This window comes from Lingula anatina, chromosome 7 (assembly GCF_051362555.1).
Source record: "Lingula anatina isolate TDL-2025a chromosome 7, LinAna3.0, whole genome shotgun sequence".
In the NCBI taxonomy this organism is placed as follows: domain Eukaryota; kingdom Metazoa; phylum Brachiopoda; class Lingulata; order Lingulida; family Lingulidae; genus Lingula; species Lingula anatina.
Genome location: NC_141773.1, coordinates 15,709,872 through 15,733,047, shown reverse-complemented (window position 1 = coordinate 15,733,047; position 23,176 = coordinate 15,709,872). Strand labels below are relative to the sequence as shown.

At 35.4% G+C, this 23,176-nt stretch overlaps 1 protein-coding gene and 1 long non-coding RNA gene across 3 annotated transcripts; one reads left to right on the top strand and one right to left on the bottom strand.

The window, feature by feature from the left end:
* Positions 1–241: 241 nt before the first annotated feature.
* On the bottom strand, positions 242–22,299 carry LOC106162008 (cyclin-dependent kinase 6). Of its 2 annotated transcripts, none has more exons than XM_013539101.2 (8): positions 22,135–22,299; positions 18,824–19,110; positions 7,909–8,044; positions 7,478–7,645; positions 5,492–5,601; positions 5,022–5,072; positions 4,407–4,542; positions 242–4,066 (listed from the first exon to the last, which is right to left on the bottom strand). In XM_013539101.2, exons 2-8 carry the CDS (start codon positions 19,075–19,077, stop codon positions 3,863–3,865), a joined length of 1,059 nt encoding a protein of 352 aa, XP_013394555.2. In that variant the 5' UTR covers positions 19,078–19,110; positions 22,135–22,299; the 3' UTR covers positions 242–3,862. The 2 variants fall into 2 exon arrangements, with proteins under 2 accessions (XP_013394555.2, XP_086873528.1); XM_087017402.1 differs by lacking the exon at positions 22,135–22,299 and adding an exon at positions 21,921–22,047.
* On the top strand, positions 17,529–22,280 carry LOC147760798 (uncharacterized). The gene is made up of 2 exons (XR_015335438.1): positions 17,529–18,019; positions 21,171–22,280. It is a non-coding gene; the product is annotated as an uncharacterized LOC147760798 (long non-coding RNA).
* Positions 22,300–23,176: the final 877 nt, after the last annotated feature.

Genomic DNA, 23,176 nt, shown 5'->3' with positions numbered 1-23,176 from the left:
CACACAACTCTTATCAGACAGCAGTAAAACTTACATATAAAGTAACAAATGGTGATATCTAGATTTGGTTAATCAAAGAAAAGTTAATATATAAACATTCCTCTGCACCAATTGCTTGAAAAATTGGAGGTGACGAATGCTCCTAAGTAGGGACATCTTTACACGAGAAAGTCTTACACCTGTGCATAGCATCAGCACGTTGTCCGAGGTGTGTGCGAGAGCGAAGCATATTCAGTTTAGGTAAAAAGAAATCCATCCAATTATTTTTTATTTGACAAATTTATTCTTTTCACACTTCAAATAAGTGAACATTGGTGGTACAAACATCATTGTGATCAACGTGGTACCGTGCATTGTTATGCATTGCAATAATCAAGGATCGTACAACACAGATGTAACGAACCTTTGTTCGTTATTTCATTACAACATACTTTGTTAGACATTTCCTCTCTTTAAATCGTCTCAAGAAATATACTCAAAAGCAAAACATATTCGAAGCAATAATAAAACTGATTATTTACTGCGCTACCAAAAACAAGTACTTCTCAAGCGGTTACCTGTAAGCGTTACTGCACTCAAACACACCTTAAAAAGTGATCTTTCCTACAGGTAAAAAAAGAGGAACCTTTTGACAATAACCGGGTCAGATATCGACTGACACAAGGAGGCCACACATATGACAATATCTTTGGTTATTAATTGCCAATAATCAGATTGCTGTGACTTATTGATTGCAGTATGGCTGAATTGCGTGGGCTCTGACAAGGTTCATTGCTGTCGTCTGCTTTCGTTTTCATCTATAGCATATTTCACAGTTTGAGATCTCCTTCCAATAATACGGAGCATCAAAAACAATGGGTAAAAAGCTTAATATCCCAGCTACATAAACACACCTCCGCAGAAAATAAATGCATGCAAATTAAAATGTTGACTGAAATCTTAGTTGATGAACAGTGACCAGCGTTAAGGGCCATTTTTTATCAAGATTCTACGAATGACATCAATACATCATTTACCTACAGGTCTGCAACAAAAATAGCAGCAGCACTTACATGAAGCTCTAAGACTAAATAGCTGTACACTTTACATAAAAATCTAAATGCGAAAGGTTTATTACCTAGTGATGTTTAATTCACCTATTTTGTTCTTCAGAAACACAACGGCAGTGAAAAAAGTTCAAATTGAAAACAAAGACAGACCTTCGTATGCATAAAACTGAAATACAACTAAAAATCTAGTCTGGGAATTTTGACTGCAAAGAAAACACTGATGAATGTATACATCAAGACAAACTTAAATATAAAAGGAGGGAGTACAGAAAATACGCTAGGAAAACGAAAATCCATTCATCTACACTCACTTTTTCTGTATTAAAAAAGCACCGGTGATGGTAGTATTGTTGACGTTAAAATTCCCTCAATTCGAAAAATCGTAGCACCGGTGATGGTAGTATTGTTGATGTTAAAATTTCCTCAATTCGCAAAATCATGCAATGTGCAAATAGACGGTATCAAGGCTTGGAGAACGATCCAAAGCTTTTAAACTGTCACATTCTATCTAGTGTTACGTCACAATCTGCCTACACACTGTTATGGAAGAAATGAATATGCACAAATGACTCTTAGCATAAATGTTTACAAGCCCATGTACAGCACTTTCTGCCACTGTTAAAACCGGTTTCAAAAGACCTTTCTTAAACCTGTCCTGAAATTATGAGCTACATGAATGACACCATTTAATAATAATAATGTTTTTCAACAATAAAAGAGGATGTACATTCATTTGAAACAAGAAGACAGTTATAAACAACAGTAATGCATTTCTTCCACTGTGCTCATGACATCACTTAAAGGAATTTCCCCCAATTTCTTAACAGCAGACTTTTTATTTGAAAGGCACACATCCTTCTCAAATAAAGTAATTTATCTTATTGTTAAAAGTAATTTCCTTATGCAAAATGGAATGCACATAGTCAATCACATGACTAAGTGATGTGAAGAATGGTCACAGCACAATCTGGAATTTGGACATCCCCCCCCCCCCCAAAAAAAAAAAAAAAAAAAAAAAAAACAAAAAAAAAACAAAAAAAAAACACACAAGGAATTTGTTGAGAATGCCAGGAAAATTTCCTCCCCTTTCCACTATAATAATGACAAAATATATCAACTATGACATCAAACATTTATGCATGACATCATCGTGTTAGATTGAGTGATCTGTAAAGGGAATGTAACAATTCTTTACTGATTGTATTCAAAATATAAACTTTACAATCCTATTTACCCAATAATAATGAGGCAGTTTGCATGTCCCATTGTATTCCTTTTTACAAAAATAACTGATATCAAATCTGATGGTTGGTCCCTTTAATGATTATTCAAAAATATAATAATCAATATCAAAATGCAGTATGCAAAATCAGCCAACATATACTTTTCATTTCAGTCAAATGAGGCACTTTGTCAAAATATTTGAGTAATATGTACTATAAAGTTCTGCCTTCAAAAATCTTTACCTAATAAATGCTACAGAACACTGCAATACTATAAATTGTTCACAGCAGCAACACTTCATTTATTTTTTAAAATAATGACTTGATTAATTAAGTCAGAAACAAGATGACCTAATCAATAAAACTGCCTGACTAAAAACCTATCCAATCCTACTGCCAATGATTTTCAAACTTCTTACTTACAAGAGTCAAATAAATGGCAGAAGTATAAATTCTCACCCACATAAAAATCTGTCGGGGTCTCTTCTCACACCTGGCATTTCTACTAAGTATTCAGATATAACTCAAGTCTGGCAGCCCCTTGATAGAACTTTGTTCTCAATAATTGTTCGTTCATATTTGCACTTGGCCTGTATCCATGGCAGACATCATCGAATTCAGAACTATATCCAGAACTTCTTAATAGCTGCACAATGTAAAAGTGATTCCTTGGTATCCTTTTGATGTCATACAAGGTCCACTGTTATAATAAAACATGAGCCTAGGTTAAAAAAAATATATCATGGGACCTCACACCTAACCAGCTGTAGGTTCGGGGTCTGCCTTAGAATTGAATTCAAACACGGAAATAGCTCATGTCCATATAATGTATTCCAATAAATCTAGGCAAATTGCCAATTCATCAATTATTTGAAGTATCCAGTCATCCTTGCTCTACCACAGTCTGCTGATGGATGTTTCTTAATGGCTTCCTGGTATGACCTTGAGTACTGCCTTGGTCCACAAGAAACTCACCTCAGTCCTTCTTGCAATGCTTTTGGCATATTACATTTCATGTTTCCTATGCATCTGATATATATGGAGATGAAGCAAATGCAACACAAAGTCATAGACTATGGGAGGCTGTATTTTACCTGCTCTAGAATCCCCATGAAGCCATGAGCTTTTCAAAAACAATTTCTGGTGCATCTTTCTCCAATTGGATTAATGTAGACTTCCAGGTTTCATTAGTCTCAATTCTTCTTCAGATACCTTTAGTTGTTTCAAACACTCATCCACTGTGTACAAGCTTCCTCATAGTTGAAATTTGGAAATACCCTCTTTGAAGGACAACAACGATGTGGCAATACTACAGTCACATGACAAAAGCTGGCCCTATTCATTAAATACTTAACACCAGCGATAAGCCATTTCTCATCCTCTGAATAGAAATACTGCTCCAAAATTAAGCACCTTACTATGAGAATGACAGAGACACAGACTCTAGTTGCCATAACAGAAGTCTTCTTAAAGCCATTTTTGTACTTTGGATAAAAAAATCCCTTTAAAAACTTAAAAGAGCACTACGGCAGTGGCGACAGAAGTTTTAATTGTCTAGTTATGTCATACTGAACACAATATGGTGATAGGTCATTTCTCTGGCTCAGGAGAGAAGTCTGTGTCATAATTTTCACCGGAATTGTTTCCATTGCTGTTTGAAGAGGATGAGGAGGAGGAGGAGGATGGAGAGGATGATGATCCTCCTGCCTCCTGGTATATACTGTCAGAGAAATACGGATGCTGTAGAGCATCCCTGGCACTGATCCGCTGAAGTGGGTTTAATGACAACAGTTTCTGAAAGTGACATAAAATAAACAGTAAAGAATATTGTCAACAAAGATTTTAAAATACTGATGCTCTGAAGTGGGTTTAACGACAGAAGATTCTGAAAGTGACAAGGTGTAAACAGTGAGGAATAGTTTCTGAAACACAGGTACGAGACAATCTTGACTTTTTCTCTAGCTAATATCTTTTGTGAGTTTTAAACTAAATCAACCTTTATTAATTTAATTAAAAGTCCAATCCAAGTGCAGACAGGGAGAGATAAATGATTCGTGGGTAAGTGAAAATTGCTCATTTCCCCAGTAAAATCCATTTTGGCAGGTAAATCCCATGGATACCCTTTAAGTCTCACCTCTAGCAGGTCCTGTGCTGGACTGTCCAGATCCTCAATGATGGTCCTGAGGGACTTCCTGGGCATGGGGCGGAATGTCTCCCAGGGAATGGCCACACCCTCCGGCCAGTCCTCATAGGACGGGGTGCCCAAGATTCTGAAGGAGAACATTCATTATCTCTGCAGCTTAAAATATTGTATGGCTTTTATGAGTATTTCCTTCCTTGATAAAAATTTAGCACCTTTCTCTAGGCCAAGTGTCAATTATTTCAATAACTTGCTCTTATATCATAGTCATATTACTGAATTGCCAAAGATGTAAAACATGACAACTTTTGACTTTTTTGGAGTCAATATAACCTTCAATTTTAGTCTTTAAGCCAAGAACAACCAAGTTAAGAGGTCTATTGTGAAAGTCAACACTGGGTTTTTATTCACCGTGTTAAATGTAAAATTGAACCTATTCAAAAAATGGCATAGTTTTAGCTCTACAGACACTGAAAAACATAATCTTATTTGTCGAGTTTTTTCCCCCATTATTTGAATTACACTTGTTTAAACACCTTTATACATCTGCTTAATATATTTAATTATGATAACTAATACATATATATTGTAATCAATTAGCTCACTTACTCAAATATTTTTATCAGCTGGTCCATTTCAGACTGTCCACAAAACAGCGGCCTGGGAAAAAGAAATGCAATAGTTGACATGTAATGTAATGGAAAACCATGTGCTATTGTGTTAGTTGAACCATTGATACAGCTTAACATTTTGTTTCAATTTAACAAGTCAGAGATTAGGTGAGCTACACATATTGCCATTTCTTACTTCAAAGAAACATTTAGTGTTTTGTATTGACCCTACTATCAAAGGGTGTCTCCAGCAAAATATTTTAACAAGACCTCCATGTCCATACTTTGTGCTTGTGGCTAATAATTTTATGTTTGGGTTCTTAATTGGTGGCTATAGTTGTAAATTTGGGCATTCGTGCTCACAAATTTGAAGCTCGAGTTACACAGCAGTTTTTTTGCATGTAGAGTGCAATTTGCACCATGTGTGTGTACGCTCGCCTGCATGCACATGTATATTAACTGACTCACCTTCTCCTAAATAACTCTGCAAATATGCACCCGCAGCTCCACATGTCCACTGGGGTGGCATATCTGGCCTGTAGTAACACCTCTGGGGCCCTGTACCACAGTGTGACCACCTGCAATACACAACAGCAAATTAATGTGCTACACTGGCCCATGGTCAATCTATACCACAAAGTGACCACATGAAACACAATAGCAAATATGGGTGTTAGACTGACCCATGGTCAGGATTTACAATTAACTGACCAGCTAGGACACACAATGGCAAAACCTACATGCTAGAGTGACCCATGGTCAACCTAATGCTATACCATGGAATGACCACCTAGAACACAGAACTTGAAATCTTAGGCAGGGATGAGTCTGCCATGTAGTGAAACAATCAGAAAATATGGAGTGGGGTCCAGGGGGCGCCTAGGGCAATGATATTTTTGGCTCTGAGAATCTGCCAGCAGGAAAAAAGAAAAATTTCATCTCTGCTGTGGGCACAACTGGCCTCTATTTCCCAGGGCAACTATAGACGAACAGTGGGTGTAATGTTTTAGCACCAAAATAACAGAGATCTTGAATTCTGTAGTTGGCTTCTAAAGATAGATTAGCTTTTGGTATCAAACAAAAGATATATCTTTTTTTGTTTTATAATTGGTTCAACATTTTTTAAATATGACAACACTGATTTTATCTTAAGTCAAAGTTGAATAATATTCTGGTTTAAAATGTTCAGACTAACTTTCCATTTTTCAAATGAAACAGGCTCCTGATTCTACCATAATAGGAGCAACCAGACATTAAATTTTAGTCAATTAATAGCTGTGTATAACATGTATGGCACCTCATCTTCACCCCCTAGCATCCTCCCTTCCCATCCACTCACCCCATGTAATAAGAGGTAATGACATTTCATGGGTGGCACTTAAATTCTGAATCACCTTACAACAAAAGTCTACTTTATAACCATATTTGTCTTACAAATATCAAATATACGCAACTGTATTTAACAAAGTAATCCAAGCGCAAATAAGAAAAAAGTCATTAAGGATCATTAATTATTGGACTTTTTTGGGCACTGATTTATCAATTTATGTAATTATTTGTAGTGTAACCAGGAAGGCTTATAACAGAGTCCATAATTCTCCAGTCTTTTAGATAGCCCATACTAGGTTCTTAAATAACATTAAGTCTAATTTATTTTGTCCCTCTGGTTGTGAAGGAATGATAAGGGCAACAAAATGGGTGCTCAGACTAGTCCAAGATAAACCCAAAATGGTTTAACTGGTGTCACCACAGTAACAAATAACACAGGTGTTCTCATTATCCCTCATATCCTATGTTCAACAACCAGTCTAACTGGGGAGAAAATAAAACTATTTCTTGCGTTAAGTGTGAACTGCTTTGAACACAGCCATAGACACCATCAAGCCAGTTTTATGCAAGTTGTTCTTTTCAGCCAACTCTAAGCCTCTTATTAGCAATAACACATTTTAAGGACAAATGATTCTGCACAAACCCAAGGAAACATGCTCATCCAGAGAGTAAACACGAGATGAAGTGTGTTTCCGCTGAACCAGTCAGAACGGTAAGGTAGACTTAACAGATTAATATACCATATTTTGTTAAGTATATGTTCAATGACACCTGTACAGTAGAGGCCACAGGCTAATTTACTGTTCAGGATCTTTAGCATATTAAGCCACTGTGTATAGGTTGTACACTCAAATACATCTTTTCTTTTTGGCAAAATGTGTAAAATAATTGTCTTTGGCTGAGGAAAAATATAACAAAAATTTTAATAACAAAGATATCAAATTTACCAATATTCACTGAGATAGGCTTGTTCTTCAACTTTTTGCCTGTGTATAGAATGGAATTTTTTCCACAAATTGAAATATTATTTAATTTTCTTTTTGGTTGTTGCACTGTCACCGATTTGCAATCATTTAACCTAACTTTACAAAATTCAATTTCTTCCCAAAAGTTCATCTTGCTTACCACTGACGTTAGCGCCATCTGAAACCCGTACACTCTGGCCAGGCCAAAATCTGCCAGTTTGAGTTTGCCATCACAGGTGACTAGGATGTTCTGAGGCTTCAAGTCTCGATGGACTATCCTATTTGTATGGAGAAATTCCACCCCCTTAAGAAGCTGCTTCATCAGGTCCTGAAACATAAACATGGAATTTAGCAACAAATGAAATTTTGGATAACAAATGATTAAATTAAGTGTGCCCAATATTTGTTGTAATAATTTTGCAGTGCATATATTTTTTTTTGTAAGTTTTATTTTTCAAGAAAATTACTACAAAGAGACTGAAACAGCTTTCTACACATAATAATATCTTGTTAAACTTTCAAGTATTTTGTGAAATTCTAAAATGTGCAAGATGTTCAACAATCAAATAATCTTCGTTTTTTTTCATGTACCAGTATCCTGTCTGGCCCCAGTCCAGGTGAGGGACATTTTTCCAGGTAGGTGGCCAAGTCCTGGTCTATGTGCTCAAACACCAGGTAAAGATGAGTTTCCCGCTGATCCTTCTGTGTGTGACAGATGTCTAGTAATCTGTGGAGAGATGGGTAAAAGTTGAAAAATATAAAGTCATTTTTATATGTTTAATTATCCTTCAAGGTCCCCTTATTAAGTATCTTTCTCAAAATTTTTAATATGATACTTTAATAAGGCTTTAAGTCTAAGGTGGAGCTTACACAGATTATTTCTAACAGTGCCTAAGATTCAAGAACAATTTTACTTCATCTAATATATTTTGCAATTTTTTTCCTTCCTTGTTCTGTTTAAAAATGATGAAAATCAAGAGGGAGGCTAAATAAAATAATATGTGGGAGTGAGCAAACAACCAGACTTATTTCATGTTCATTTTCGTCAAATCTTCAGGCCTACCCAACTACCAGACTCGGCACCTAAGGATCCTGAATTAACCAGTATATCGGACCACACTACCCGTTTTCAAGGTGTGTGTCAGATCGCATTTCGGAGTATCAGAACACCGATAGGATGAGCCCTGACATGCTAGGCTGTCACCTTGATTGGATAGTAAAGATGATTTTAAAACCGGGTGCATAATTTTGAAAGCCACCTAGATGAACCTTACGCTGCCACATTAATCTAATACAATGCAAAAAAGCCCTATCAAAAGTGGTTAAAACATTCAAACCGAATGTCGTAAAGTCCCCATATATCCCCAAAGAGACAATAAAATAGAGTACTCTAAAGTAAGAGTACAGTTTAAGGTTGTTCAGCCGAGCGTGGATTAGCCCGCAGTCGTGCTACAAAATTTGTTCTGGGGTATGATACTCCGAAATGCGATCTGACACACACCTTGAAAACGGGTAGCGTGGTCCGATATACCGGTTAATTCAGGATCCTTAGGTGCCGAGTCTGGTAGTTGGGTAGGCCTGATCTTGGTATTTACACTGAACTTGTCTACATTTACATTGCAAAGAATTTCATTCCCTAAATTATAATAGCCAAGAAATGAAAATTCAAACTAGGGTTGGCTTGCCCTTCCCTTGGCTAACTCCAACTAACTTTGTCATTTATATTTCTGTTATTCTTTTATTAAAACTTTCATTTCACAAATAATCTGATTCTTTCACTTGTCTGAAAAGTAACCCAATAACAACACACTTGGAATTTCCTTACATAACCCCCAATTAGGCTGCTATTCCCCTCCTTACAGGGTGGTTAAAAGGTCCGACCTCTTGGGTCAAGGAGGTCAGTCCAGTGGCCTCAACTCTATCCATTTCTGTACACTAAAACATCTGACCCCTTACAACATACTCTCTCCAGAGAATAATAAAACTGCTCTACTAGGACAAAACCGCCGTTTGTAATTTGAAATATTTTTCTTCCATTTGCATAATAATACTAATATACACAATATACATCCAACTTAACTTAGGGGTCGTTAGGCATAAGTCTGTATTACACCTGTTGTACTCATATTATTCAAGATATTTATTCTAAGCTTTTCAAGATTGCATCGCAGATTGCGCGACCTCATTCAACATGAATGAAACTTTCACCCTGACTTGTGTTTGGCTCGAGTCAGGCCGCTCTCCGTACAAGACCTATTCACGGGCACGGAAACGTCCTAATCTTTTAATCGTGCCCTTTAGATGTTCATACAGCAGTTTCTCTGTACTGCATTGTGGAAAAGAATGCAGGCGGCATTGACGAGGTACGGGGACAATACAACTATCATGTTTCAAAACAACAGTTGGTCTTTGAGGTAAAATCTCCCGCAGTATGTGTCTCTTGTTTTTTCACCAAACAATGGGTCTGGCTCCCCACTCCTCATACTATGTGAGGTACAATAACCAACATGGCATAGATGAAGGGCCCATAACCACAAATACACCAGGGGTCAAACGCTCCTACACACCTTTACATTTGACAAAACTTCAGCACACACTTTTTGTACAATAATCAACTACTTGCCACCATGCAACACCTGTTGTGTCATTTCCATCAATTATATGGAAATTATTCTGCCTTTTACCACTGTTTTTTCAACAAAAAACAACTTCAATCCTGGGTCGCACCAAGGTTGGGCAAGTTGACTCAGTGGAAACCCTCGTGAACCAGGCAGTAAACCAGTGCAATTGGTAAATAACTAGAGACCCCGGGGCCCTTTAAATCAGTGATCCTGTCCAATTTCTGGTCAGTCAGGATCAAAGGACGGCTGACCATTTGGCCAGTTCATGTTATGGCCGACTGCTGACCAGTGCATACCTTTTGTAGCAAAGTTGCCACCTTTATATATGTTCAGTGATTCAGCCATGAAAATTTCTCTTTCATAAAATTCTTTTATGTCTCTTTTCCTTATTCAAATTATCCCGTTTGTCTCTTTTTTCTGTTAATGTACATTGTTTAATATAATAAGAAAATTAGGATTATTTTCAATCGAACCATTTCTATGAAACTTTTTGGATATTGTAAAGTGAGACTCATGAAATACCTTGATTTGAAACCCTGTCAAGGCCTTTCCCAGACAGCCGTCCAGGCATCATTTGGACAGACATTAACCTTAAAAGATGGCCTGTATCAGTCTGCAATATTAACCACTGCCAATGCCAGTAAAAATTGGGCCAGTGTTTATTTTGAAAAACTGTCAGTTACTGGCCCTACCGAAGAGTGACTTTTTTGCAGCTGTAACATGTACTCCGATGCATTTCATAAATGTTCAGACTAAATGTTGAAGTCTTTTAAACTTTTGAAAATCCCATGTTTTTATTCTTGTTTACAATAGGAAGCATGTTTTATCTCAATGTTTTAAATTAAAATTTTTTAACAAGGCAGCAAAGCTGTCAAATGTACAGACAAAGAACAGAAAATAAAGATGCAAATTAGTGAAAAATTAAATTTTCACAAAAAACTGTTAAATTGCCAGAAAATTTTACCAAACAGACTGCGTTGCCTATTGAAGCTGTATGTTAGACCCATGTTTCTTTCCTGTAAGTTTGAGAACAGTAAGTGACATGATTTCCCTTAAATGGTCAGCATAGGAGCAGTGCCCAAAATAGGGGTTTCTTCAAATTTTGATGCAACATTACATAATGTTTAACAGCATAATGACAATCAAATGTTATTAATAAAATATTAGTAACATGGACATTCAGAAAATGTGACAAGCAAAAGTCTTCAAGATCATGGAACTTTTAAGTCACACCTTGAAAATGCCAATATGTGAAAAATTAAATTTTCACAAAAAAACTGTTTAACTGCCAAAAAAAATAAATAAATAAATAAAAATACCAAACAGACTGCATTGCCTACTGAAGCTGTATTTTAGTCCCATGTTTCTTTCCTGTAAGTTTGAGAACAGTAAGTGACATGATTTTCCTTAAATGGTCATCATGGAAGCAGTGCCCAAAATAGGGGTTTCTTCAAATTTTGATGCAATATTACATAATGTTTAACAGCTTAATGACCATCAATTTTTAATTATAAAATATTTGTTTCACAGATATTCAGAAAATGTGACTAGCAAAGGTCTTCAGGCCCATGGAACTTTAAAGTCACTCCTTGAAAATGCCAAAATGTAAACAAGACAGCACTGTTCTGAAATGGGTTTATTTCCATTTTTAACACTTTTTTAACATAAAACAAAATAAACATTTTACTGCCATTTTATATGACCAACTAAGAAAATTGATGAGATGGGAAAAGTATCAATAGAACAGTGTTAAATGTCCAATTTCCTCCATTCTGAGATTCTGAACATAGTGGATGATTGAATCTGACAAACTGCAATGATATGAGTTTATTTCCATTTTTGACACTTTATTACACAATACATGATAACAAGCTTACCATGTTTTTTACATAATCAACTAACAATGTTGTAAAGATGCAGGAAATATCAAACAAACACTTTTACGCATCTTATTAGTTCAATAATGAGACTGTTAACATGCCTAAGAATTGAACCTGAGGAAATGTGAAAAAACAGTATAACTTCTAAAATAATGGCCCGATAATGCTGATTTTCGAACTCAACCTATGTTTTAGTAAGATTGACCACTCCTGTGAGTAAAATGACAATTGGCCATTCCGTTTTTCTTATATTGTGTTATCAGTGTTGCATTTATATTGAAAAAAGTGAAAAAACAGCATAAATTCCCTAAAAATGGCCCAATCATGCTGATTTTCGAACTTAACCTGCGTATTATGAATATTCATCAGTTCTGCAAGTTTCAAGCCAAAAGGGAAAATGGTTTTTCACTTAAAAAAACAGTTTTCCATTTATCGTGTTATCGGTAAAAGTGCACGGTGACAGCAACGGCGCCGACGGCGACGACAGACGCAGATGACGGCTATATGTACAGACACATCTGTGTCTGTACATAAAAATGCCAAAATGTAAACAAGACAGCACTGTCCTGAAATGGGTTTATTTCCATTTTTAACACTTTTTTAACATAAAACAAAATAAACATTTTACTGCCATTTTTATATGACCAACTAAGACAATTGATGAGATGGGAAAAGTATCAATAGAACAGTGTTAAATGTCCAATTTCCTCCATTCTGAGATTCTGAACATAGTGGATGATTGAATCTGACAAACTGCAATGATATGAGTTTATTTCCATTTTTGACACTTTATTACACAATACATGATAACAAGTTTACCATGTTTTTTTACATAATCAACTAACAATGTTGTAAAGATGCAGGAAATATCAAACAAACACTTTTACGCATCTAATAAGTTCAATAATGAGACTGTTAACATGCCTAATAATTGAATCTGAGGAAATGTGAAAAAACAGTATAACTTCTAAAATAATGGCCCGATTATGCTGATTTTCGAACTCAACCTGTGTTTTAGTAAGATTGACCACTCCTGTGAATATAATGCCAATTGGCCAATCCGTTTTTCTTATATTGTGTTATCAGTGTTGCATTTATATTGAAAAGTGAAAAAACAGCATAAATTCCCTAAAAATGGCCCAAAAAATGGCCAATTTTCGAACTTGACCTGCGTTTTAAGAATTTTCATCAGTTCTGTAAGTTTCAAGCCAAAAGGTAAAATGGTTTTCCACTTACTGTGTTATCGGTGCTGCATATATGCTGAAAAAGTGAAAAAACAGCATAAATTCCCTAAAAATGGCCCAATCATGCCGATTTTCGAACTTGACCTGCATATTATGAATATTCATCAGTTCTGTAAGTTTCAAGTCAAAAGGTACAATGGTTTTCCACTTATCGTGTTATCGGTGCTGCATATATGTTGAAAAAAGTGAAAAAACAGCATAAATTCCCTAAGAGTGACCCGATCATGCTGATTTTCGAACTTGACCTGCGTATTATGAATATTCATCAGTTCTGCAAGTTTCAAATCAAAAGGCAAAATGGTTTTCCACTTATCGTGTTATCGGTAAAAGTGCACGGCGACGGCGACGGCGACGACGGCGACGACGGCGACGACAGCGACGACGGCGACGGCGACGACAGACGCAGATGATGGCTATATGTACAGACACATCTGTGTCTGTACATAAAAATTGGGCCAGTAAATTTTAGTTCAGGCCAGTAGAATGTCATGCCTGGCAGCCAAAGAGCCCTGTAAGTTGAAAAGAACTTGGCACAACTGCTATATTTCCAAAGGTGGACACCTTTTTGGGTTTGTTGGTTGGGCCTGCTTGGGTTGGACTACTTTTAAATCGATGGCCGAATTACAAAGTCATATTTTGGGCTTCCAGTACCCCAAATCCTGGGGATACGCCTGAACCCTGTAATCCAATATGTCTACAATCATGTATTTTACCAATCTTTGTCCCATAACTCTAGTTTTTATTAATCATAAAAAAGCACTGTTCAAATAAACAGTTTTTCAATTTGATCAGGTGATGGTCAACTTTAAGTAAAGTTTCATTTGTCTGTTGTTTCACTTGTTGGTTGCTAGTAGTTTTCTTGTGAAGTCTTCCAGTAATTTGCTGAGGCATACAGTGCAAACATGGAAGACAATGCATGTACCAACTAATAAATAAACAAGTTATAAAATATATCAAATGCATGAAAAAATGCACCTTGTTATTTGAACTGTTTACTTCTCCCAAAAAATACACCAAAAATCAAGTTTTGCATTATATAATCACCAACTTTCTGTTTTCATTAACAGTCAAATTCTTCCACATCATTCTTCATAAATATTATTTTTATAAATTGCAACAGTTTATTTTTTCAAAACATTTTTTGGAAGTCAAGGTTCAGAATTGCGTATGATTTATATTCCTTTTTGATCTCTGCGCCTTTGTTTGCTTGACCCAGCTTCCTGTGTAAAATCAACACGGCTTAGTTAAGAACCTTTCAATAGGTGCTCCCAAGGAGGAATATTGATAAGGGCCCAACTGGCTGGCCACTTTAACTTGCCTTGGGGTGCTGAAGGGAAATAAGCCCATGGCCACCTTAAAATTTGTCTTAAAATATTACATTATTTTGCTTATTATTATTATCATTATTATTTTAATATATAATAACTGCTTTCTTCGTGCAAACTTTGTATGATGCAGTTTTCCAAAAAGGTACCCTTTTAAAAATGAATCTTTTTCTTGCGTTTCATTTGTATTTTGAACTTTAGTGCCATACAAAATCAAACACATTGCAGGTGGGATTTCCCACAAAAGTAAAAAAAATTCATTATCAATTTGCTCTTTTCAACCTCCACACCATGAAAAGTTCCAGTGAAAGTGGCCAAGTGATGCCACAAGCTATGTATTATGGATTATGTATTATGGAGTTCTTTGGAGCTCTTTTAAAACATTGACACAGAAAGATACAAAAAGATATAAAAAACATAAATTCATTAGGTTTAGGCTATCAAATTTAAAGATATCAATTTAAGTCAAAATAAAAAAGAGCATAAACGATATGCTGAATATCTTAACAATTAAACTATATGTTCTTCTGAGTTACGATTTCCTTAAGGCCAAATGAAATACTTAGCATATAATTAATATACAACACACATAAAAATTAATATTTTCAGCCAGGTAAGTAATTAATTGGAAGAGATATTACATAATTATTAGAAGCATATAAAGGCCATTACCTCAGCCAACAAAGGTCATGTGTTTGTTGCTGTTGGTTTGTCTGTTTGTCAATGGGCAAGATGTCTTAAAAATTTGCTGATAAATTATAATTAAATGCAAATTTCAGGACAGATGGTTATTCAGGGAGAAAACGAGTGAAATTACAATTTGTACTGAATCTAAATCTATCTTTCTTCATATTTCAAAAATAATATTTACAGCACTTTTCCTTGGTGAAGACATGCATTTTTGAAGTGCTCTCTAATTTCTTTAGATCAAAATGATTAAAGAATAGACTTTCGCTTTCATAACAATTAAAATTTTCAAAGTATTGGCCGGAAAATTTCCACACATGGACCATGTCCAGTCCAAAATTCAGCACCACTAACTAATGTTTATTGTACCAATCACAAATATCAGAGCATCTATTAACAACACCATATCCTATTCTACTTAACCTCAAAATCAAGATAACTAAGTGCATGTTAGTGGTTGGCAATGAAATCTATCAAATTTACCATAGAGAAAATTCAGTTTTTTTTTCTTCAAACCAAGATCCTGAATCCAGAACCTAACACTTTCACTTTCAATTTGCCCAACTCCTATATCAGTCAAGTATTACACTCACAGTAGTTTTTTTTTACTGCAAGGTTCCATCCTAACTTCCTGTTAGAGTCCAGGAGAGAAAAAGACACGATAAAATGTTTACCTTTATGTAGTACTTATCATACAAACCAGCAATTTGTTTACAAAAGGTGCAGAAAACAGATAACCCGAAGTTAATTCAAACAGAACTGATAAATATTTTAAAAAGTAAATAATGTCCATATATTGACATAACCTAAAATTGAGTGACACATTTTGTACATAGCATCTTTTCATGAGCAAGGAGCAGAAAATGGACAGCAGCAAGGCCTTTGCGACAAAAAAGTGCAGTATTTGGTGGGAAATTGTGATTCTACACTAAATCCTTACGCCTAGTCGACTAAATTTTCATATTCAAGTATGCAATGCTCCGGAATACGTAACGAAACAATCATAAGTACTTTAAATTCAAGTACTAATGCTGAATTAAGACCATTAATTAACCTTATTTCAGTTTCGTCAATGAATTTTAATTTTCCTTCACACTCGCAAAACATCTTGCATGAATGAATGAAGGTTGGGTGTGACACTGTGTTAGGTGTGACATTGCATTTGGTGCGACATTGCGTTTGACATGACTTAGCAAGCTATATTTAAAGCATTTGCAAGACAAGGCTGAAAATGCCAAGATTTTTCTTTTGTGTTGTAATAATGAAAATCAATCAATCAGTAGATAAATACTAATAATGCACAATTCATCCTGCCATTAGATGACACCAACAACCTTCATACCACAAATTTAGTACTTTTTCAACAATATATTTTTAAGTTTCAGCTTCAAGTTGTCTATATATTTCCCGTCCTCTCCCTGCAGTGTAGGCTGTCAGGAGGCCATGATGATTGCACACTGGCTTCCATTCATAAAATTTTTGGGACTTCTGCTTTATGAATGGCCTGGCCACGGTCTCCAAACACTAACTCCAAATATAGCCGCATACCTGTGGAAGCGGTGTTGTTTGTTGTACAGCTACACCGCTGTTTACTCTGTTGAGAGATAATGTTTATAGAGCTTTAGATGTGGAGGAAATCAAGTTGATGTTGGGCTACTTCCTGCCATATTAACAAATACAAGTTTGGCAACTTACACATCAGTTTTTTTAGGGAGGATGAAATTGTGATATTTTATGTAAATTTTTTTCAGAACAAATCACAGCTTGGCTTATAAACAGCAAAAGATGTACCATGAAAAATGAATGTTACACATTTTTAGATACACTTAATTTACAGTTGGGTTTCAACCATCTCATGCAAAAATGAACAATTTAATGTCAAGTGGGCGCTAGATTCCATTCATTTGCTGTACTTTATACCATTTATGTATGATGCCTTATACATGTGATTTGTCCTCCTTAAGAAGGTGTATATCTGTATCAGAAGAAATATTTTAAATAATTAAATGTATCAAAGCAAAAATTAGATAAGTAGAGTGGGGTTTATCTATATGTCAGCAATGTCTATTCTCAAATAAATATGCAGAAGTTTCCGACCCTTGAGGTATTTTGACTAGCATGTCTAGAGAAGGGGGAAAATAGATACATTAAAATTTTGGTGGCACCTAGGAAGATGATTGACGAGGAGATCTTGTACATTTATTATCTCATAAATTATGCTTTACGTTTTATAGCCTTGTAGTAAATTATGTTTTCATAAACCGTATAATTCTTTTAATATTAATTTCCTTTTAATATATGTCATGTTTTTGCATCATTCAATGAGCTAAAAACAATTCTTCGCCAAATATTCAATACAAGCGCTAAAGCCTACACACCACAAAACTTTGCCCAAGACCAAAAAAAAAAAAAATGATAATAATAAATATGAATAAAAAACAAATAAAAGGCAACCAATTATCAGATTTCATAATATAAATATACCCAGCATATCAATTTGCAGTATATTCAGAGATCCAATAACACACACAGATATTCATATGTAATACAGCTATATGTAGTAAACCATGCGTGGGAGAGCTAGGGTATGTAGGTAGTTAAGTCAATAATTTACCCCCACCCTTCTAGATAAAAGTCTTTTACCACATCAAGTAACCACAGGTATGCAGAGACTTTACATAACAACTCCCCTGAACACAAAACACAGGATATTTCTCTGTGTGTATGTATAAAAGCCACTCACCATGGCAAAGCCATTGTTGAATTACCCTTCCATCGACCAACAAGTTGGATCCAGACCCTCTTGCAGGATAACTCTAAGGTTTTTTGATATTCTCCCTCAAGTCGCGTTCATATTGGAGATAGGTCCGCCCTTCTTAGAGGGCAGTCTGATTTTGCTGATTAAATGATAAACGATAAATGCCGCTTGCGACTTTGAGCTGCAGGTTTGTGATTGAGATCATTGAATTAACTACTTTAACTGGTGGTGCAATGTTAAAATTATTTGTTGTGAGCACTTCATTATAAACTGCAAATAATTTAACCAGAACTTAGCCCTTTTTTATCCTGTTTAAACACAGATTATTTTTTTCAACTGCTCACTATAATTTATGTTGAAAAGGTTAACAAGTGTGGGCTAAGAAAAATTGTGCTAAAATTGGTTTCTTCCAAGAAAAAAATGACACCCCCACAAAACTTGTTTTGCTAGTAACTTGAAGTCTCATTTCCTTTAACTTTATATCATGTATGAATGTGACACAGCAAATGGTAAGTCTACAGAACTGCATTAAAACTTCATCTTCCAATTCAGTTTCTGTCTATATATCAATAACATCACAAAGACCATGATACATGCGCTATACTATAGTAAATATAAATTCCTCCCAACAGAACTCCCAAATCCCACTTATGTTTCTATCAGGTTTTATTACCAACTGCGACTTACACATACACACACACAGTCCTTGAGACAGTCCAAGGCATCTTGCAAAAAAAAACAAAAAAACTTTGGTATGTCTCTTCTAAATCCCTCCTCCCTCCCCTTTCTTATCGTTATTTTCAGTGACATACATTTTATTCCCTACCATGAATAATTACACATTCAAGTGGACTACTGCAACATCCTTTCAACCTTCTCTCTTCTTGGCCTTCCAAGTTCACATGGAAGGAACTTCCGCGTCTGCCAAAAAAAATATCCATAAAATCATTGTCAGAGGATAATACAAACCAAACAACAGACTGGGAATTACCTGACAATATTGGGGTGATCATCCAAATGAGTCAAAAGTGAGATTTCTCTAATCGTGTTCATGGGCATCCCATCTTCTGTGGTCTGAATTCGTATCTTTTTCAGGGCCACCATCTGCCCATCATTTCGTAAGTCGCGGGCTTTATATACAGTCCCATAAGCACCATTTCCAATGACTGCCACCTCTTCATAGTTTTTCTTGTCCATCACAGGCGATGTTTGGTTGCCATGGAAACCAGACCTTGGCCTGTCCATAGTCCCCTCAGAACTATCCTGACATTGCTCCCCCTGGAAGAGAAAATGAAACCGAGTCAAATAATATATTCTTTTTCCTTCTTCTGTGGTGACTTTGAACAATTTCCTTGTAAAAGATCCTAATTTGGCAGAATTAGATGCATTGATATATAAAGCTTTTATAACATTTAAGAGATATCACATTCGTTTCTTATCATTTTATTCATACTAGGCAGTATATAAGGGTATCTGAAAACTGACCTAAATATAATTGTCTCTCAAAATGTGATTTTATTCAGCATATAAGTTCTCCAAAGAAAATATTTTGTATCTTCTTTCATAAATCAAAGGATCCTTCATTAAGAATAAGGCTGTCAGTGGGAAATTTGAATTGAAGTTTTAGAAAGTAGGCTACATATATAGTCGGCATCACTACTAGAAATGTTTTTTCTTTCTCGTTTCTAGCTTCAACATTGGAACCTAACTTTGAATAAAACACCTCAAAACTTGAAAAGGAAAGCCAATTATTGACATTTACTTCATGGTAAATCAAATATTTTATTTTAAAATCTTGTTATTTACTAGTACAACTTCAACACAGTATGCATCAGCAGAACTTCATTTTCCTGACGTTCTTAAGATTTTATTTCTTACTTTAAAACAAATTTTCCCATGGCCTTCACGCTTGTCTGGCAGTTAAATTGAAAAGGTTGAAAACTGTGTTACAGTAAGCACTGTAGGTACAATCTTAAATGTCACTAAAGTATTTGAAAAATCCTATATAAAATATAAAATGACTTGCGCCATTCTGTTTTGTGGGGGAGAATGAAGAAATTTAAGCCCCAAGTCTTTAGAGGGTAACAACCTGATTATCAATGTAACTTTATACTGATTTCAACATAGAAAGTGCTACTGTACATAGACAGGACAAAACTGGCAAAAGTAAACTACATCTTGTACAAGTATTTGAATATGAACAAATAATGCATCTTTAACCTAAGGACCTTTTAAGTCATTCAATCTTCATTTCGCAGATCAATCTTCTATCGTTTATACTGTTGTAAATATGTCCTCTGAAAACTAAAAAAAAAAAAAAAACACACACACACACACGAAACATAGTTACGTTAACAGTGCTGTAGTCCCAAAAATTGAATTAAAGGAAGTTGTCTTCTTTCTCCACATATGATGATGATTTGCCAACTATAAACATTGCCTGTCTGGTCAAAGTCATTCTTTTTGCATTACAAAAATTAGTGACTTTTGCGGAAGATAATAAATACCACCATGAGTCAGGCAAACGTGACCTACAAGAAAATGCCACACTGGATACAATTTTTTTTAATCCTTTTTTTAGTTACTAATTTTAATCCGTCTTTTCAAGGTATTGGGAGGTTACTTTAAGGTATACTATTGGTATTTGAAAATGCCTAAAAGTCAAATTTCCTAGGTCCATACATATCCTGCAAAACTTCACAATTTAGACCTTTTACACAATTAAAAAAAAAAACAAACTCTTAAATAAAAGAACCAGTAGTGTACAGGAAAAAATGGCGGTTTTAGTGACTTGGCAGATATTTAAAACTAGATTTAAATTTAAAATGATATAAAACATTGAATCCACATGTAAGGACGGGCAAGCAAGAATTCCTGTTGAGAAACTTGAATTGCCTTTTTTTCTGGAGAAAAAGTTTTAATTGGTGCAAAATTGTGTTTAGGAAACTTTTAAGGGGATTCAGGCACTGAAATACGACAAATTTTCTGCCTTATTTCCTGGTACTGTAAACTACCACTATTCTATATCCATCTTTTTATTCCTTGGGTTTCAGCAATGTGATCAATTGTATGGATAATCATTCCCCTTTGTTTCACTTCGCTTTACAATGCAACTACTCAGCAAGGGTATAAAGTCAATTTTTACAAGAATGTTATATCGCTAAGATATGAACAGAAACTAATTAAAAACAGTTTAAGGAAGTTAAAGACATCAAAATTTCTATGCACCTTTTTTTTCTAAACAAAATACATCTTTGACTATCACTACTCCAATAAATTATCATAGGCAAGAAGTACCATTTGTTGTCTAAAACAAGTGCCTTCTACTTTCTTTTCAGTGACGGTATTCATGCGCCAATAATGAAGAGGGTGTGGAAAGGAGGGCACAAAATCGTTTTTTGTTACCAAAGGAAATCAAAGGGACCTGCAGTTTACTAGCAAATGTGCCACAAAAACTGAGTTTGCATAGATGACAATGCCAAAGCCCTATGGTCTCAATTTCATGATGATATTTTGCTTTAATATGCATTTAACTTCACGTAAATAGTGTCCTGATTTTAAATGAATTAAAAACAGTTTTATCATTATTTGTCAAAAGTCATGAAGCACAAAAACTTGGACGCAAAACAACTTTTGTCTAAGTAAGAATTAGAATCAAATTAGTACAGCAAACATTATATTATAATAAAAATAATATAAAAAACAGCATGCCATAAGGCATTCATAAATACATACACACGCACGTACTGATGTATGCACACACAAATTATCACCTGTTATCACAACATTTCATTCAGATCTCAAATCAGTCCCATTAGAACTTTATTTCAATAAACATTTTAAAAATCAAAATTTAATTCAGGTAAACTTTAAGTAATGAAGAAATACAAAAACAAGCTTTAAACGGCATAGTAAATGAGATATGAATTTATTTCTTTGTTCTCCACCGAGCAGACCACGCTGCACAACAAGCAGACAAAGAAAGTTGGCCATTCGCCCCCCTCAGCAACAGGTAGTAGACAAAGGGCTGTGCTGCACAGATTGCGTTTTCAGACCCTTAAATCTCAGTTTTTCATTCAGAAACATACTTCTGGTAGGTATTTTCCTCCAAAACACAGGTGCTGCAACTCATATCAAGATGTTGACATCAAGAATAGTGTGATGTGCGTCCTCTAAAGCGAAATCCTTTTAAATCTCAGTCGCCATTAAAAATTAAAATCCAAACCGCAATGGCTTCCAGGGCATCAATGAAACTTTTAAAGAGGATATTAAATGAAGTTTTTCGAGCGTCTTACGACTTACCTTGATTTAAAATCGCAATCAATTGCATAATAAACATCGTTTGCACACAACAGCAAAGTTTTGAAACTTTTGGTGCAATTCCACTATTTTTTCTTTAATATTTTCTTCTGATTATCAACTTTTTCGCCTGCACGTCGCTTCCAAAATTCCTCACGTGTCTTAACCGGAAGTTGATTTGATTGGTTGACAACGCTTGCTCGCATTCCTGAGCTGAATGAGGTCAGAAGGTGCGCGGGAACTGGTCGTCGCCGTCTGGGGCGACCTTGGGTGGTCACTCCGCAAAATGTGAACTTGATTAAACACATTCAGTGAGCGACGGGGAAAGGATGCAGACCAATGGAAAAACACACCAGGCCTGCATTTATTATTTTATGTAAAACCAACTCCCCTTTTTTGGCGGGTAAGCGCCAAACAAGGGAATAACCAGTTCTCTGATGATCGAGCCATTTTGGTCAATTTGTAGGCCTACGTGTAGGCCTATAGCTTGCTTGGATATCGAAATTATGACAGCGCACGATTGCAAACTTATGAAAACTTTCCAAAGTTTTATGAAAGAGAAATTTTATGTCTTGAAGTGCCAATGTAAAATTTTGTACTTCATCAAAAGTTTTTGTTTTGTAATTTTCATTATTTCATGAAGAATCAATTAGGCCTACATATAAGTAATGCACTGTACATTATTGTTTGGATGCATGCGAATGCAAACAGATATCAGAAAAAAAAAATCAACTCATTTTAAGATAGGGCTTATCAAAGACAAATGATCACCAAGAAGAGATTCCTGCAGATTTCGATCCCGTTTTCAATATTTTCCTCACAAGAGACCACTAAAGGCCCAAATTTTTACATTATAATCCCCCTCTAATTAATACGATTCACCAGGGCTCTCTTTAAATACGCATTGAGGAGGAAGCTACCTGGTGAGGATAGGCGTATCATTAACTTAGTAAGGATCCCATTGGGTATTTTCGTTACTCGCGAAGGCCACTTTTTATTTCCCGAGATGCGCAAAACGTCCATTTTATTTAGCGTGATCTGTGAA